This window comes from Dendrobates tinctorius, unplaced genomic scaffold (assembly GCF_039654945.1).
Source record: "Dendrobates tinctorius isolate UK_male_01 unplaced genomic scaffold, ASM3965494v1 ptg000007l, whole genome shotgun sequence".
Classification (NCBI taxonomy): Eukaryota; Metazoa; Chordata; class Amphibia; order Anura; family Dendrobatidae; genus Dendrobates; species Dendrobates tinctorius.
Genome location: NW_027361675.1, coordinates 53,709,263 through 53,726,717, shown reverse-complemented (window position 1 = coordinate 53,726,717; position 17,455 = coordinate 53,709,263). Strand labels below are relative to the sequence as shown.

General features: G+C 42.5%; 1 protein-coding gene across 7 annotated transcripts in view; it reads left to right on the top strand.

Annotated features, from left to right (window-relative positions):
* The window catches only part of CLIP2 (CAP-Gly domain containing linker protein 2), a 188,119-nt gene that overhangs the window by 103,509 nt on the left and 67,155 nt on the right, over positions 1-17,455 (top strand). For all 7 annotated transcript variants that reach the window (XM_073574816.1, XM_073574828.1, XM_073574855.1 and 4 more), the window contains one exon: positions 6,557-6,681. In XM_073574816.1, the coding sequence (XP_073430917.1) occupies positions 6,557-6,681 (125 nt within the window). The remainder of the gene's footprint in view (positions 1-6,556; positions 6,682-17,455) is intronic.

Here is a 17,455-nt window from a genome sequence, read left to right as displayed (position 1 = left end):
AACCTTTCCTCATAAGACAGGGTTTGCAGACCGGTCACCATTCTGGTCGCTCTTTTCTGAACTTGCTCCAGTTTGTTGATGTCTTTTTTAAAATGTGGTGCCCAAAACTGGACAAACTATTCCAGATGAGTTCTGACCAAAGAGGAGTAGAGGGAAATAATGACTTCACGTGATCTAGACTGTATGCTTCTGTTAATACATCCTAGAATTGCATTTGCCTTTTTTGCTGCTGCATCACACTGGTGACTCATATTCAGTCTGTGATCTATTAGTATACCCAAGTCTTTTTCACATGTGCTGTTGCTTAGCCCTATTCCTTCCATTCTGTATATGCTTTTTCATTTTTATTGCCCAGATGTAGTACTTTGCATTTTTCCCTGTTAAAAACCATTCTGTTAGTTGCTGCCCACTTCTCCAGTTTATTTATATCTTTTTGAATCCTCTCTCTCTCTTCTCTAGTATTAGCTATCCCTCCTAGCTTTGTGTCATCAGCAAATTTAATCAGTTTACCCTCAATTCCTTCATCTAAATCGTTGATAAAGATGTTGAACAATACAGGGCCCAGGACAGAGCCCTGTGGTACCCCACTTGAGACATTCTTCCAACTGGATGTGCAGCCATTTACGACCACTCTTTGGGTCCGATCACTAAGCCAGGTATGAATCCACCTAACAGTTGCCTTGTCCATTCCATACTTAGTCATTTTTTCAATAAGGATTGTATGAGATACTTTGTCAAATGCTTTGCTGAAGTCAAGATATACTATATCTACAGCATTTCCTTGATCCACCCAATCAGTGATTCCGTCATAGAAGGAAATTAAGTTAGTCTGACATGACTTATTAGTTACAAACCCATGCTGACTCTGTTTAATCACTTCATTCTTATCCAGGTACTGACATACATGTTGTTTAATAATTTGCTCAAAGATCTTTCCTGGTATAGAAGTCAGACTCACCGGCCTATAGTTGCCTGGGTCCACCTTCTTCCCCTTTTTGAAGATAGGAACAACATTTGCTCTTCTCCAGTCTTCTGGGACTTCTCCTGTTCTCCAAGAATTTTCAAAGATTTCAAAAATTTCTTCTGCTATCTCCTTCAGTACTCTGGGGTGTAATTCATCTGGACCTGGAGACTTGAATTCATTTAGGTTAGCTAAGTGTTTCCTCAGTATATTTCTGCTTATAGATATCCTGGATTCTTCTATTCCCTTAATAGGACAGTGAAGAACAGTTGATGTTACATTTCCTTTCTGAGAGAAAACAGATGCAAAATAGGAATTTAAAAGTTCGGCCTTCTCAACATCCTGTCTTATCATTTCATCATTTTCATCCTGTAAAAATCCTATAGCATCTTTGACTTTTCTTTTACTTTTGACATATCCCCAAAATCCTTTATTATTGCTTTTGACATCTCTTACAAGCCTCAATTCATTGTCAGCTTTAGATAATCTAATTTGTGCCCTGCAGGTTCTGCAGACAGCATTATATTCTTCTTTAGATATGTCTCCCTCTTTCCATTTTGTAAATAATATGTACACTCTTGGTACAAACATATAAACAGCACAGCTAGATGAACACTAAATGCAGTCTCAGCTTTGCTACATAAAACAACTGTTACATGAAACACAGCTCTGCTACCTGCCAATCTATATACACACACAGCTCTGCTACATGCACATTTATATACACACACACAGATCTGCTACATGCACATTTATATACACACACACAGATCTGGTACATGCACATGTATATACACACACCTGTACTACATGCACATTTATATACATTTACTGTATATACACATAGCTTTTTATATACACACAGCTCTGCTATGCACATCTATATACACACACAGCTCTGCTACATGCACATTTATATGCACACACACAGATCTGGTACATGCACATTTATATATACACACCGGTACTACATGTACATTTATATATATTTACTGTATATACACATAGCTTTTTATATACACACAGCTCTGCTACATGCACATCTATACACACAGCTCTGCTACATGCACATCTATATACGCACACAGCTCTGCTACATGCACATCTATACACACACAGCTCTGCTACATGCACATTTATATACATTTACTGTATATACACATATAGCTTTTTATGTACACAAAGATTTCCTGCATGCACATTTATATACACATATATACATTCACACACTGTATACATTACCACATTTTGCAGGTCCTTCTAGGCATGTGGTTGATCACATGGCCTCAAAGATCCATGAGCTAGTTGGGCTGCAGGTCCTTCAGCTGCTCAGTACATGCAGCTTGCTCTTAGGCCTTGCATCGATCAAATAGATCAGTGTCAGACAGGAGGAGACCAAGCCATTCTCTCAGTGATTAGGAAAGACACTGTGTCTGCTTTCTTCTCCACAGGAGGATACTTCTGGTCTATGAGATGCACACACTTTTTAGCAAGATTTTTTCTTACTTTAAAAATATGTACTTCAGTTTGAAAAATACAGTATAATTCTCAGTTATTCAGTAAAAACCTATCATAAACGCTATACATTACGCTTAGACTTTTTCTATAACACAGGAAGGGAAGGACATCCTCACTTTTGTGAGAAATGTTTACTTAAAATAAAATTTATTGAACACTTCCGTTTCCAAAATAGATTCTTGCTGAAAACTTATGTCATTGAGGGAATGATATGGTTAAAGGAAATGCCACAAAGTTTATTTACTCTTCTTTATTATGTTTCTTCATTTTTTTATTACAATGTTCTAGAAGTATTGGACCTTTTTATTACAATTACTTATAACAATCTTGTAGTTTTGTGACCTTGTAAAAATAGAGCTCTACTGTATATACAGTGTGATCCAACTGATTCACAACCAAGAGAATATACGGGGTGAATAAAAATGGTAACCCCAGTATTCACAACTGAGAGAACACAACACAAATTTATTAACATACAAAGACTTACTATCAAATTTCATCTATACACTACAAATGTTCAAAGTGCTTTCCATTGGTGCCATGTCTAGGTGGTGGTCCATTTCTGTTCAGACTTGTGCCAGCATATCCTCCAACGTGGACTCCTCTGCTTTAGTGATATGTCTACATGTCATTGTCTATATGCCTGATGAAGAGACCTGAGTAGTCTCGAAAGCTTGCCATTTGTTACCATCTTTTCAGTTAGCCATTAAAAGATATCAACCACTGAGGACTCTCCATTCTGAATATTTTTCTATCTACTGGCTTCACGGTACAAAGATATACAACTTTCCTGTATGTTGTCTCAGGTCATTCAGATGCTGTAGCTAGGCTGTTGGATGCATTGATTCCGTGATGTAGCTCCAAGGAAAGAATTCGGAGGGTACTACATATGGCGATCGTGCGCAACATTGGTGAATTGTCCTGAAACAACGCATGGTTGAAAGAGTGGATTTCATATCCGAGGATATGTTGGCACACATCAGGCAGAGCAGGACTACTGCCTAGACATCTGCCATGCCACCAAGGGAAGTCACTATATGAATAGAACATGGATAGACAGTGGGTCTTTTAATGTTAATAAATTAGTATTATGTTCTCTCGGTTGTGAATACCGAAGCGGTCATTTTGCACCATCCTTTTTTAATCTCCCTATCTTTTTCTACATACTTTGATTTAAAAAAGGGGATAGATAGATAGATAGATAGATCGATCTATGGTATTTGTATTCTTTCTGGCTATGTTGTCATTCGTTTCTAGTGCCCCTTTAGTTGATCTAGACGTGGCGCATATACAATGAGCTGCTTATATTTAATACATCCTATTTCTAGCATTGTAATAAAATTCTTCTTGGCATAACCTTATTAAATGGATAAAAAGCCATTGAGAATTAATCTGCTGGAATGAGCACATGAGTATTTAACACTTTGAACCTTGCAAAGCCGGCATTGCTCTACAGACTGTAGTATTTTCGTGTTTTTGCTCTGGTCTATTTTAGGTATTTAATTACAAGGTAGATCTTATGTAATTGTGTGCAGGGTCTTACAATAAACCTGCATATCAGAAAAATTACAATAAACATAAAGTCACTGTTCACTCTTCTGGGATTTTTTTTTTTTTTTTCATTTTCTCATATTTCACATTGTGCCCTTTTGTTTTAACTTTTGGTTAATTTTACAATGTGGTGTGCCTACTGCTTTTCACCAGCCAGTGGTTATCTAACTCCTGCAGCTGCTAATGTCTGTTAAACGTATATGTAACAGTGTATTTCTGGATTTAAAAGAAGAATGTTTTTGTTCTTTGTACTTTCGATGTGGGCAGCCACATCGAAAGTGCGGCTTTCAGTTGTAGAGGTGCGGCCAGTGCAACTTCAGTCAATGATGAGTACACAGTGAGTTGCGAATGTAAGCAAACGCTAGCACCTTGACTGATAGGTGTCTCTGCAATGTATGTGTGCAGAGCCGGCTGTCAGTCAGTGCCGGGGTGTGGTTACAGCCCTCACTCACTGTGTTACGGATCGGTGACTGAAGCTGCACTGGCCGCACCTCTACAACTGAAAGCTGGAGGTTTCCAGGAGCAGTAAAGTTAATTTCCTCCCAGTAGCCGGGCCTTTCAGTATGGAGGCCAGTCAGCTTCAGAATGCTACTAACCTGCAAATTAACCCCATATCTGCAGTTTTCGCACCTGCAAAAAATGGAGAGGTCTGTAATTGTTATCATAGGTACACTTCAACTGTAAGAGACAGAATATAAAAATAAAAAAAAAAGTTGCATTTTATTCCATTAAATAAGTATTTGATCACCTACCAACCAGCAAGAATTCTGGTTTTCTCAGACCTGTTTTTCTTTAAGAAGCCCTCCTACTCTGCACTCATTACCTGTATTAATTGAACCTTCTTGAACTCATCACCTATAGGAAAGACACCTTCCCACACAATCAATCACACTCCAACCTCTTTACCATGGCCAAGTCCAAATAGCTGTCTAAGGACACTAGGGACATAATTGTAGACACACACAAGGCTGTTATGGGCTACAGGACAATAGTCAAGCATTTTGGTGAGGAGGCAACAACTATTGGTGTAATTATTAGAAAATGGGAGAAACACAAGATGACTGTAAATTTTCCTCGATCTGAGGCTCCATGTAAGATCTTGCCTTGTGGGGTAAGGTTGATTCTGAGAAAGGTCAGGAACCTGCCCAGATCTACACAGGAGGACCTGGTCAATGACTTGAAGAGAGCTGGGACCACAGTCCCAATCATTACCATTAGTTACACACTACGCCGTCATGTATTAAAATCCTGCAGGGCATGCATGGTCCCACCGCTGACGCCAGCATGTGTCCTGGCTCGTTTCAAGTTTGCCAACGACCATCTGGATGATCCAGAGGAGGTATGGGAGAAGGTCATGTGGTCAGATCAGTCCAAAATAGAACTTTTTGGTATCAACTCCACTCGCTGTGTTTGGAGGAAGAAGAAGAATGGGTACAACCCAAAAAAACACCATTGCAACAATGAAGCATGGTGGGGGAAACATCGTACTTTGGGGGTGCATTTCTGCAAAGCGGACAGTATGACTGAACCGTATTGAAGGGAGGATTGATGGGGTCATATATCTCTAGATTTTGGCCAACAACTTCCTTTCCTAGTAAGAGCATTGAAAATGGGTCATGGCTGGGTCTTCCAGCATGACAATGACCCAAAACACACAGCCACGGCAACTAAGGAGTGGCTCCGTAAGGAGCATTTCAAGGTCCTGGAGAGCCCTAGCCAGTCTCCAGAACTGAACCGAATAGAAAATTTTTGGAGGGAGCTGAAACTCAATGTTGCCCAGCAACATTCCCAAAACCTGAAAGATCTGGAGAAGATCTGTATGGAAGAGTGGGCCAAAATCCCTGCTGCAGTGTGTGCAAACTTGGTCGAGAACTACAGGAGATGTCTGACCTCTGTAATTGCAATTAAAGGTTTCTGTACCAAATATTAAGTTCTGCTTTTCTATTGTATCAAATACTTATTTTATGCAATAAAGTACATATTAATTATGTAAAAATCATTCAATGTGGTTTTCTGGATTTTTTGATTCTGTCTTTCACAGTTGAAGTGTACCAATGATAAAAATTACAGACCTCTCCATTCTTTGTAGGTGGGAAAACCTGCAAAATTGGCAGCGTATCAAATACTTATTTTCCCCACAGTATATGCTGCCTGATTTACAGGCACGATCCCAGCCATAAAGTATATGTTTAACTTTGAAAAGCACTAAGAAGGAGAGACCTGTAACTCCTAGGTAGCAGGCAGGGAGAAGCCGTTGGGGACCCGCCTGGCCAACTAGTTTCCAGCGCAGCTGGGTCCCTGGCAGCCATTAGCCTATGTTGTACTCGGAAATGCCAGAGCATTTCAGTGTTATAAATGTATGTGTCTGGAATCATTCAGCTACTGCCTAATACATGCTGCACGTCACCTTGGACCAGGCAGCATGTATCAGAACTTAGATTTATAATGCTCTTATCTAAGCTATAGTGGTTGTGTTAGTTGTGATGTTACACTTCTGAATTACAAGCTCTCTGCATTGCTTTGCAGGTTGGTGGTACAAAAACTGGCGTTGTTCGTTATGTAGGAGAGACGGATTTTGCAAAAGGAGAATGGTGTGGAGTAGAGCTGGATGAACCCCTGGGGAAAAATGATGGAGCTGTGGCTGGTACCAGGTATGATTACGCTATATCCTTACCTGAGTAAAAATAAATAACATTTCCAGAGTTGTATAAGCTAGTATGCCTACTGAGATATAGTCCTATTTCATGAAAAATGAGGATGATTGACCTCATGGAGATCAACATCCAACACTGCGGAGACACCATCACGTGTTTCTCAACGCAGTGATTCTAGAGCACTGCCCCCATCCCTTATGGGAAATATGCAAAAGCATGCAAAACAGAAGCCGCGGAGACACCATCACATGTTTCTCAATGCAAGCAATGACTAGCCAGGTCTTTCACCGGGAAGGAACAACCACGGGAAGGGCAGTCTCCAATGAAGGAAACCACCTATGCCAAAACATGGTATCCATCCACAGACAGCTGTTTCGGGGTATTTGCCCCTCATCAGTGTGGAGTAGGAAACTGGCTAGTAGGAGCAATGCCTAGTAGAAGACTATGAAAAATGAGGATGATTGCCCTCATGGAGATCAACATCCAACACTGCGGAGACACCATCACGTGTTTCTCAACGCAGTGATTCTAGAGCACTGACCCCATCCCTTATGGGAAATATGCAAAAGCATGCAAAACAGAAGCCGCGGAGGCACCATCACATGTTTCTCAATGCAAGCAATGACTAGCCAGGTCTTTCACCGGGAAGGAACAACCACGGGAAGGGCAGTCTCCAATGAAGGAAACCACCTATGCCAAAACATGGTATCCATCCACAGACAGCTGTTTCGGGGTATTTGCCCCTCATCAGTGTGGAGTAGGAAACTGGCTAGTAGGAGCAATGCCTAGTAGAAGACTATGAAAAATGAGGATGATTGACCTCATGGAGATCAACATCCAACAATGCGGAGACACCATCACGTGTTTCTCAACGCAGTGATTCTAGAGCACTGCCCCCATCCCTTATGGGAAAGTCCTATTTCAGTGCTTGGGAGTAGTGGCTATAGAGACTTTCAGTTTGCTCTGCCATAATTGTCAATAATTGTGATCATACACTGAGAACTCCAAGAACATGGAGGTTTACAAGTGACCACAACAGGTCATGACTGTTGGCAAAAAAATTATAATGGTGTCTGAATATAAACATGGCACCCATGTTATAATTACAATGAATAATGTATTTTATATAATTAACCTTACTGAGTACATATCACTAAATTACTTGTCTCATGATGGTAACCTTCTATGTCTAGAGATCCGTCCATAAAGAGCAACTCTGAATTATCTGATATATCTATTTATTATATGACCATCAATTTATTTGAATCGTCTTTATGGTCAGACATGCCTTATCGCTTGACCAAGATCAATTAAAAATGGTGTTCTACTCATAGTGACGCAATTTCACTCTGCGGCATTCCCTATCATATTGAAATGTAGCCACAGTTCACATGCAGCAGTTTTTTGCTTGTAGCCTACCATCTTATTTGTCACATCTCTGTTGTCGGACCACCCGGGGACAGGAGTTCCTTCCCTGTCCCTAAAGATAGGGGGGCCCTAGCTATCCCTGCTCTCTAGATTACTTCTGATGGTGAAGACGCTAGGGTCATGTACCTTGCTGATCTCCAGAGTCAGCCCTATATCTGCCCCCTCCCCCACCCAGAGAAGTGGACAGTTATAGTGTTAGTACATATAGTGAAGGAAATAATTATTTGAACCCTTGCTGATTTTCTAAGTTTTCCCACTGACAAAGACATTTATAATTTTAACCCCTTTCCTACATGAGATGTACTATTCCGTCCATGTGACCTGGGACCTAATTCCCAAGGTCGGAATAGTACGTCTAGCGCGATCAGCTGCGCTCACGGGGGGAGCGCAGCTGATCGCGGCCGGGTGTCAGCTGATTATCACAGTTGACACCCAGCACTATGTGTCAGGGGCGGTCACGGACCGCCACCGACACGTTAACCCCTGGCACACTGCGATCAAACACGATCGCAGTGTACCGGGGGTTTAGGGAAGCATCGGCAGGGAGGGGGCTCCCTCCGTGCTTCCCTGAGACCCCCGCAGCAGCGCAATGTGCAGCACTGCAGCACTGCTGCGGGGGCCTCCTTCCCTGCAGGTCCCCGAATCCAAAATGGCGACGGGGACCTTCGGGGGCCTGCAGAAAGGCGGCTTCCTCATGCCTGCAAAGTGACGGCACGAGGAAAACGGCAGCACTGCCTGTGACAGATCGCTGATCTGTCACAGCGATCTGTCACATGACAGTGATGTCCCCCCCTGGGACATTGTAATAAAGTTTAAAAAAAAAGTGTAAAAATAATTTATAAAAAATCGCTAAATAAATTTAAAAAAAAAATATTCCCTAATAAATTCATTTTTTGAAAATAATAAAAAAAAACAATAAAAGTACACATATTTGGTATCGCCGTGTCCGTAACGACCCGCCCTATAAAACTGTCCCACTAGTTAACCCCTTTATTGAACCCCTTAAAAAATAAAAATAAAAAACGAAGCAAAAAATAAAGCTTTATCATCATACCGCCGAACAAAAAGTGCAATAACGCGCGATCAAAAAGACGGATATAAATAACCATGGTACTGCTGAAAACGTCATCTTGTCCCACAAAAAAACGAGCCACCACATAGCATCATCAGCGAAAAAGTAAAAAAGTTATAGGTCGCAGAATAAAGCGATGCAAAAATAATTATTTTTAATATAAAATTGTTTTCATTGCATAAAAGCGTCAAAACAGAAAAAAAGACAAAAATGAGGTATCGCTGTAACCGTACTGACCTGAAGAATAAATCCGCTTTATCAATTTTACCGCACACGGAACGGTGTAAACGCACCCCCCAAAAGAACTTCATGAAACGCTGGTTTTTGTTCATTCTGCGTCCCAAAAATCAGAATAAAAAGCGATCAAAAAATGTCACGTGCCCAAAAATGGTACCAATAAAAACATCAACTCGTCCCGCAAAAAATAAGACCTCACATGACTCGGTGGGTCAAAATATGGAAAAATTATAGCTCTCAAGTTGTGGTGATGCATAAACTATTTTTGCAATAAAAAGCGTCTTTTAGCGTGCAACAGCTGCCAAACATAAAACCCCGTTATAAATAGTAAATTAAACCCCCTTTATCACCCCCTTAGTTAGGGAAAAATAATAAAGTAAAAAAAAATGTATTTATTTCCATTTTCCCATTAGGGCTAGGGTTAGGGCTAGGGGTGTGTTGGGGTTAGGGTTGGAGTTAGAATTGGGGGGTTTCCACTGTTATGGCACATTAGGGGCTTTCCAAACGCGACATGATCCGATCTCAATTCCAGCCAAAAAAGTCAAATGGCGCTGCTTCCCTTCCGAGCTCTGCCATGCTCCCAAATAGTGGTTTACTCCCACATATGGGGTTTCAGCGTACTCAGGACAAATTGCACAATAACTTTTGGGGTTCTGTTACTCTTGGGAAAATAACAATTGGGGGTGAAAAGATCATTTTTGTGGAAAAAATCTGATTTTTTAATTGTACGGCTGTACGTTATAAACTTCTGTGAAGCCCTAGGGGGTTCAAAGTGCTCACCACATATCTAGATAAGTTCCTTGGGGGGTCTAGTTTCCAAAATGGGGTCACTTGGGGGTTTCCACTGATTAGGCACATCAGGAGCTCTCCAAACTTGACATGGCATCCGATCTGAATTCCAGCCAAACAGTAAAAAAGTCAAACAGCGCTCCTCCCTTCCAAGCTCTGCCATGCGCCCAAACAGTAGTTCCCCCCCACATATCAGGTATCAGCGTACTCAGGACAAATTGCACAATAACTTTTCCAGTCCAATTTCTCCTGTTATCCTTGGTAAAATGAAAAAATTGAACCTGAAGTAATTTTTTTTTGTGAAAAAAAGTTAAATGTTCAATTTTTTTTAAACATTCTAAAAATTCCTGTGAAGCACCTGAAAGGTTAATACACTTCTTGAATCTGTTATTAAGGGATGCAGTTTTTAGAATGGTGTCACTTTTGGGTATTTTCTATCATATAGACCCCTCAAAGTGACTTTAAATGTGATGTGGTCCGTAAAAATAAAATGGTGTTGTAAAATTGAGAAATCGCTGGTCAACTTTTAACCCTTATAACTTCCTAACAAAAAAAAATTTGGTTCCCAAATTGTGCTGATGTAAAGTAAACATGTGGGAAATGTTACTTACGTTTTTTGACTGCCATATCTCTGTGATTTAAGAGCATACAAATTCAAACTTGGAAAACTGTGAAATTTTCAAAATTTTCACCAAATTTCCGTTTTTTTCACAAATAAATGCAAGTTATATGAATTAAATTTTACCACTAACATGAAGTACAATAAGTCATGAGAAAACATTGTCAGAATCAGTGGGATCCATGGAAGCATTTCAGAGTTATTACCTCATAAAGGGACAGTTGTCAGAATTGTAAAAATTGGCCCCGGAGTTAACGTGCAAACCACCCTTGGTGGTAAAGGGGTTAAGGGTAGGTTAATTTTAACATTGAGAGATAGAATGTCAAAAATAAAATCCAGAAAATCACATCAAATAATTATTTCCTTCACTGTAGACAAACCAGACTAACAAGGGAGTAAGTGCAGAGATACATGAAAATACCTATCATACAAATATACACTCACAGACAACAGAGGAACACTGATGAGAAAAGGAAGGAAAACCAATTATGAGAGAATGAGGATTTGCACACAGCCGAAACACCAAGCAACAGTCCCAGATTAACATTCCAAACACCTCTACCAACAACCGAAACCTCCACTCCACACCAGGCAGTATAAGACTAACATTAGTAATCCAGATTGCCAAAGGCGAGTTTATATTGGAGAGAGGACTGGCCAATACTGAACAGCTGAGATCATCCAAGCAGGAAAGTTTCAGAGACGCTGAGCTGAACAGTTTAACCCCTACACTGCCAAAAGAAACCTGCACCATTTACTATGAAGGGATAGTGCTTCTAATCAGTGTAGGAGTACGTGAAACAAGCTGCTGGGGTCTTCTGGCCCTTCTCTATAGCGGTAAACCATGACTTTTGTTTTCCTTTTTATGATCGCCTAATCTGTGTGGAGTGATTACATTATATAAATGGGTCGCCCTCCCAGGGCGGTGGGGTACTCGATACCGGTCCCGATGAGCTTCAATGGGAGATGTCACGGCAGCTGGGACCTGGCCCGTGGCCGCCCATTGCAAAAGGGGGGGAATGTTCAATGTGCTTATGATAATTAGAATGAAAGAATTAATTGTGACGCCACCTGTGGTGTTCGGCAATGAAGATGTTAAGCCGACGCTGCAGACAGATCCTCTGGGACAGATGGTGTGGTGCAGCAATGATGTTATAGCCCTCTACAGGCAGGGCTGTAGTCCCAGTGTAGTGCAGCAATGATGTTATAGCCCTCCACTGGCAGGGCTGTAGTCCCAGGGCAGAGTAGGTGAAGTGACACTTAGATGGTGTAGTGTCAGACCCCTGAGTGTGTTAGTGCTGTGTTCTGGTTGCTTGATTCTCTGTGTACGACTCGGTCTGTTCTCTGGATTTTGCTTTGGATTCTGCCTGGTACCTTCTACGTGTGTTTGGTTTTGATCTCTGCTTGGCCCTGACTATCCGTTCTGTCTCATCCCTGGTACTTTACTGATATCTTGTGTATGACCTTTGGCTTTGTCTGACCTCCCGTCTGTTTATAGCTCCTGTACCTCGCTTGCCTGTACTGTGCATGACCCCCGCTTTGCCCGACTTTGAGTTTTCTACCTTCTTTGAAAGCAGGACGCTAAGCCCCGCCCCCTTGCAGTCACATGACCGTTCACATGACCGTAGGTCCTGTGCCGGCTTGCTAAACTTCTACATTCAGGTCCTGTGCATCTTTATTTTCCGGCTGTTCTTGTCCCCAGGGGTCCCTACGATGCGGGTGAGTCCCTGCTTAGCGGAGGCTGTACGCCGGCGCTGTCAGGACCCTGACAGCGGGTTGAGGCAGGAATAAGTGGAGGACACCGGGGCATGAAGTTCCAAAGCTTTACTCACAGTCTGTTGTGGCACCAGAGCCCGCATCAGTGCTGTGTCCTCCAGATCAGGAGCTCAGCCAACTTCCAGGCAAGATGAAATACTCCTTTCCAACACTCCGCCAACTTATATGCCTTTTCTGAACGTCTCCCTCTTAGCGCCTTTAGTGAAGTACTCACAGTACTGAGTTACACTGGAGTTCCTCCTGTCAGATGTTTCTATGAACTCTACTTGTACGGCAGACAGCTGTAGCCTGCTTCAGGGACTCCTTGCTACCTAGTCCCGGCTCTCTTACGTTGCTGTTGTGCCCCCAAGGCTGGTGTGGAAATAAAGTGGTGACAACTTCTATTGCTCCAGTGTCTGCTGCAGGACCATTAGTATCCATACAACCTCAGGGACCGGACCCCAGCCTTGCGCTTAGAACTTAGGAAGGGTTCTCCTCTAACCCTGATCCTTGGTTCTCTTCTTCTCCTCCTCACGTTCCATACTAATTCTTTCCTTCTTATGGAGAGTCAGGCTTTCTATTTTTGTTCCCCTGATCCACTCAGGGGATCTCCTTTCACAGACTGACCTCGTCAGACTCCTGTGACTAACTGCCTAAATGCTTTCCTCTTCCCGCTCTTTTGAGTGCAAACTAAACTCCACCCACCTCCCAGCCCGCTTCGTGTTCCAAGCAGGGAGTCACCAAAGGGTGCTTTGCTACACTACTATGTTGTGTGGAATGCAGGTGTTGGAGTGTGGTCAGGTGTCTCCACCTTACCTGAATAGTGGCGACTGAACCCTCAGGGGCGACACATAAACAAGGCATTTCTTCTATTTTGATTATATACATTTATGTATACTTTCTTGTATTGTTATATATATACTTGTTTGATAAGTGTCATGGCTTGACTCTGGGACTCGATCCGGTGATCTCTGGCTGTGGATGGGTTTCCCTCTCTGCTTGTCCACAGCCTGTGTTGCTTCTTTCCAACTGCTGATAATGCTGTTGTCCTTGTTTTGGCATCTTGCCTCTATGCAGGTGTTTTCACTTTCTCATTTTGGTTTGTCCTATCGCATCTTGGGAGGACCTTTTTAAATTTTCCTGCAACATGCAGTCTTTAATCTCTATATTTTAAGTTAGAGGGATATTTGGAGTCCCAGCTCCCCATTTTAGAATTATCTTGCTTAGGTCTTCTCTATAGCTGCTCCTGCATTTTCTTTGCGTGTTCCCCTCTCAGTTCTTTTCCTATTTTGTTTCATTTAAGATCCGTCACCAACAGCAGGGGTGCCTCCCCAGCGATCCCTGCTTACAGTTTCAGAAGCACTTATTAATAGCATGACATTGGTATTGTCGATGTTCTCGGTGGGGCAACTACTTCCTTCTACTATATCCCCAAATAACCCAACACTAGCTTGGCCCGTGCAAAATTTTCGCACATTGGTCGTCGGGGGCACAGGCAATGTCAGAAAAAGCAAGTTGGTCAAATGTAAATGTATTTCATGAGATGATGAACACAGACAGGTATTTATAGATGTAGCTTGGTAATACAATAAATTGGTTTGATAAGTAGAGGCCAAAAAATGTCTTCCGGTTGAGGTGCCACCTACAGGTCATTGTGTCTTTCTGTAGGTTTATAAAAATTAATGTTTAAACTGTATTTAGTGATAAAATCATGAATGTGTGGTTTGTTTGGTTCTTTTCTTGCTGAAGGGTGCAAGTTTACCTTTGAAATGGTCTATCATTTGTGTGAGTGGGGCGAAGTAATCACCGAAAAACCAGTGCATGTATACAAATGTGTTTGCATATGTGACTCACCTGCAGTGAAGTGTGCAATCCTCCAATGTGCCTGAAATAGGCTGGGCAAGCACTTGAGCAAGCTGCAAAGACCCCAAGACAAATGTTTGGATTTGTTTGTGATATCTGTAAACAGCTTTGTGGTAGCTTGCTTTGTGGTAATGTGCTGCCACCTGCATGTAATTTGACCTTTCAAATGGTGTATCATTTGTTTGTGTGGGTGTAGTATGAACGGAGCAAGTGTGCAATTCAATAGGCAGTGCATGTTTACAAATGTGTTTGCATATGTACCTCACCTGCAGTGAAGGGTGGCATCCTCCAATTTGGCTAAAATAGGCTGGGTAAGCAGTTCCGCAAGCTAGAAAGCCCCCAATGCAAATGTTTGGTTTTGTTTGTGATGTCTGTGAGCAGCTTTGTGGTAGTGTGCTTTGGGGTACTGTGGTGCCAACCGCAGGTCGTTTTTCCTTACTTCAGGTTTATGAAAATTAATAATTAAACTGTATTTTGTGATCAAATTGTGGATGTGTGGTTTGTTTGGATACTTTCTTGCTGAAGGGGGCAAGTTAACCTTTCAAATGGTGTATCATTTGTGTGTGTGTGGGTGCAGTATGAACGGAGATATAAAGTGATCACCGAAAAGCAGTGTTTAGAAATAATAGAATAGACTCCTCCAAACCCTATCCCCTTCCCATTAATAAAAACACAAACTCCAATTTGGGATAATAATTGGCCACAGCAGCCTTTATTATAAACATACAATATTTAACAGCAAATAAATAACGCAGGGAGGGTCCTTGAAGCTCAGAAATCTGGTGATTAACCATAATGAAAAGTGAACACATAACATACCATGAATTACTCCCAGCCGTTACCCCACTGGCTCGGGAACACCAAATACCCCGAAGGGTTCCATTGTCCACTTAACCCAGGGGATCCGGCCCAACATTACTAAAATTCCCCCAAATTCACCAGACCAGAAAACCCATAATATAACACCAACTGAGGAATCCATAAACCCACGAATTCCCCAGACAAATTTAGCACCAACTTCAAGGACCCCCCAACCGCATCACAGCCACCATGACCGATGACCGAATCCACAAACCAACACAATAAACAAGCAAAAAATAGGGCGGGCGGGACTGCTCACAAATGTCTCCGGAGCGGGAACTGGCAAAACCCCTCCCATACTCTGCTTTATAAAACCCCCTTCTTTTGCATACGCCCCACCTATCCCAAATTACCCCCCAACCCCCTGTCATGCCGGCCTTTGCCTACGCTGCAGGGGGGGAGGAGGCGGCTTGCTCCGGCCTGTACTTGACATTGGTATTGTCGATGTTCTGGGTGGGGCAACTACTTCCTTCTACTATATCCCCAAATAACCCAACATTCCTCCAAACCTGATCCCGTTCCCATTAATAAAAACACAAACTCCAATTTTGGATGATTTTTGGCCACAGCAGCCTTTATTATAAACATACAATATTTAACAGCAGATAAATAACACGGGGAGGGTCCCTGAAGCTCAAAATCTGGTGATTAACCATAATGAAAACTGAACGCATAACATACTGTACCATCAATTACTCCCAGCCATTACCCCACTGGCTCGGGAGCACCAAACACCCCGAAGGGTTCCATTGTCCACTTAACCCCGGGGATCCAGCCCAATGTTGGCAAAATCCCCCCAAATTCACCAGACCAGAAAACCCATAATATAACACCAACTTAGGAATCCATAAACCGACGAATTCCCCAGTCGAATTTAGCACCAACTTCAAGGACCCCCTAATAATGAGGGTATTTGAACACCTCAAATGCGCGAGACACCACCCACGCTGAACAGCTATGGCCCTCTCAATACCACTCTGTAAACCGAGTGCCCACAGGTCAATGCCCACAGCATTCAAAAGCACCCCTCTCCCTACCAGAATTCTCCCTACCCCTCCTCTAATTCAAAATAACGCACCGCCACACCACCATTTCTGCTTAAAATACTAGATATCGCCCGATTCACCTTAATTCTCGCCTTATTGATCCCCACAACTGATCTAGCATTGCCTCCAGCATTTCCGCGGAACAATATCTGACCACACCACATCAGACCACGAAAAGACACTCCTAGCCTCAACAAATCGTGAACCCCAAGGTCATTCCCTCCAACGTGTAGCACTAAAATATCAGGTGACCTATCCAACCTGACACTACTATGAAACTCCTGAGTGACCCTGCTCCAAGACATGCGCCGAAATCCCAACCACCTGATAACGACCACATTCCTTGAAAACCCTAGTTGGCTTCCCTCGGGTCACATGTCCTCACGCCTTGCACCCCAATGGACGTAGGAATGGCCCAGAATCCAGACCAACAAAGGATTGGGATCTAAAACAAAACATAAAACAGCTTACGACCAAGAGTTAATAAACCAAGCAACCGCAAAACCACCCCCTCATGGAAATATCCCCATCTCTTGCGACCTAATATAGCTCTTGTAACGCCTGGAATCCCATCTCCCGATTCTCTGCACTACTTCCGGGGCTAAACCACTAACAGCTGCTTCCGTTGTAGCCCCAAGCTGTAAAGAATGAGACGCAAACCTAGAAGCATCCAAACCCAACAAAATTAAAGCTTTCTTGAAGACTGCGATAAACTGAAATTTTGAAAGAAAAGACCCATCCTCATGACGCAATAACGGCCACTTCCTTACCAGTTGCAAGCTATTAAAAACCTGTAAATAACGTATCAGGCACATCAAAGAACCTGGCACTACCCCCAACACTACCCGCTTACCCCTCCCCTCATGGTCCGTTTTAGACCGCCTAATCCAAAATTCCAAGCGACCGCTGGTAATCACCACATCCTTAGCCAACAAGCCTCCCTGCCTACTCTTACTAGGAGACACAATTTACCCAACCCGTAATGCACCAAAAAAGGCCAGAGAGGAAGCCAGCCGAAAAGAGTAGCCTCAAAATAAGAGCCGCAAAGATCTTCTAAACAAGCACCAAACCGTTCCAGCACCCTAAAAGAGACCAGGTGCC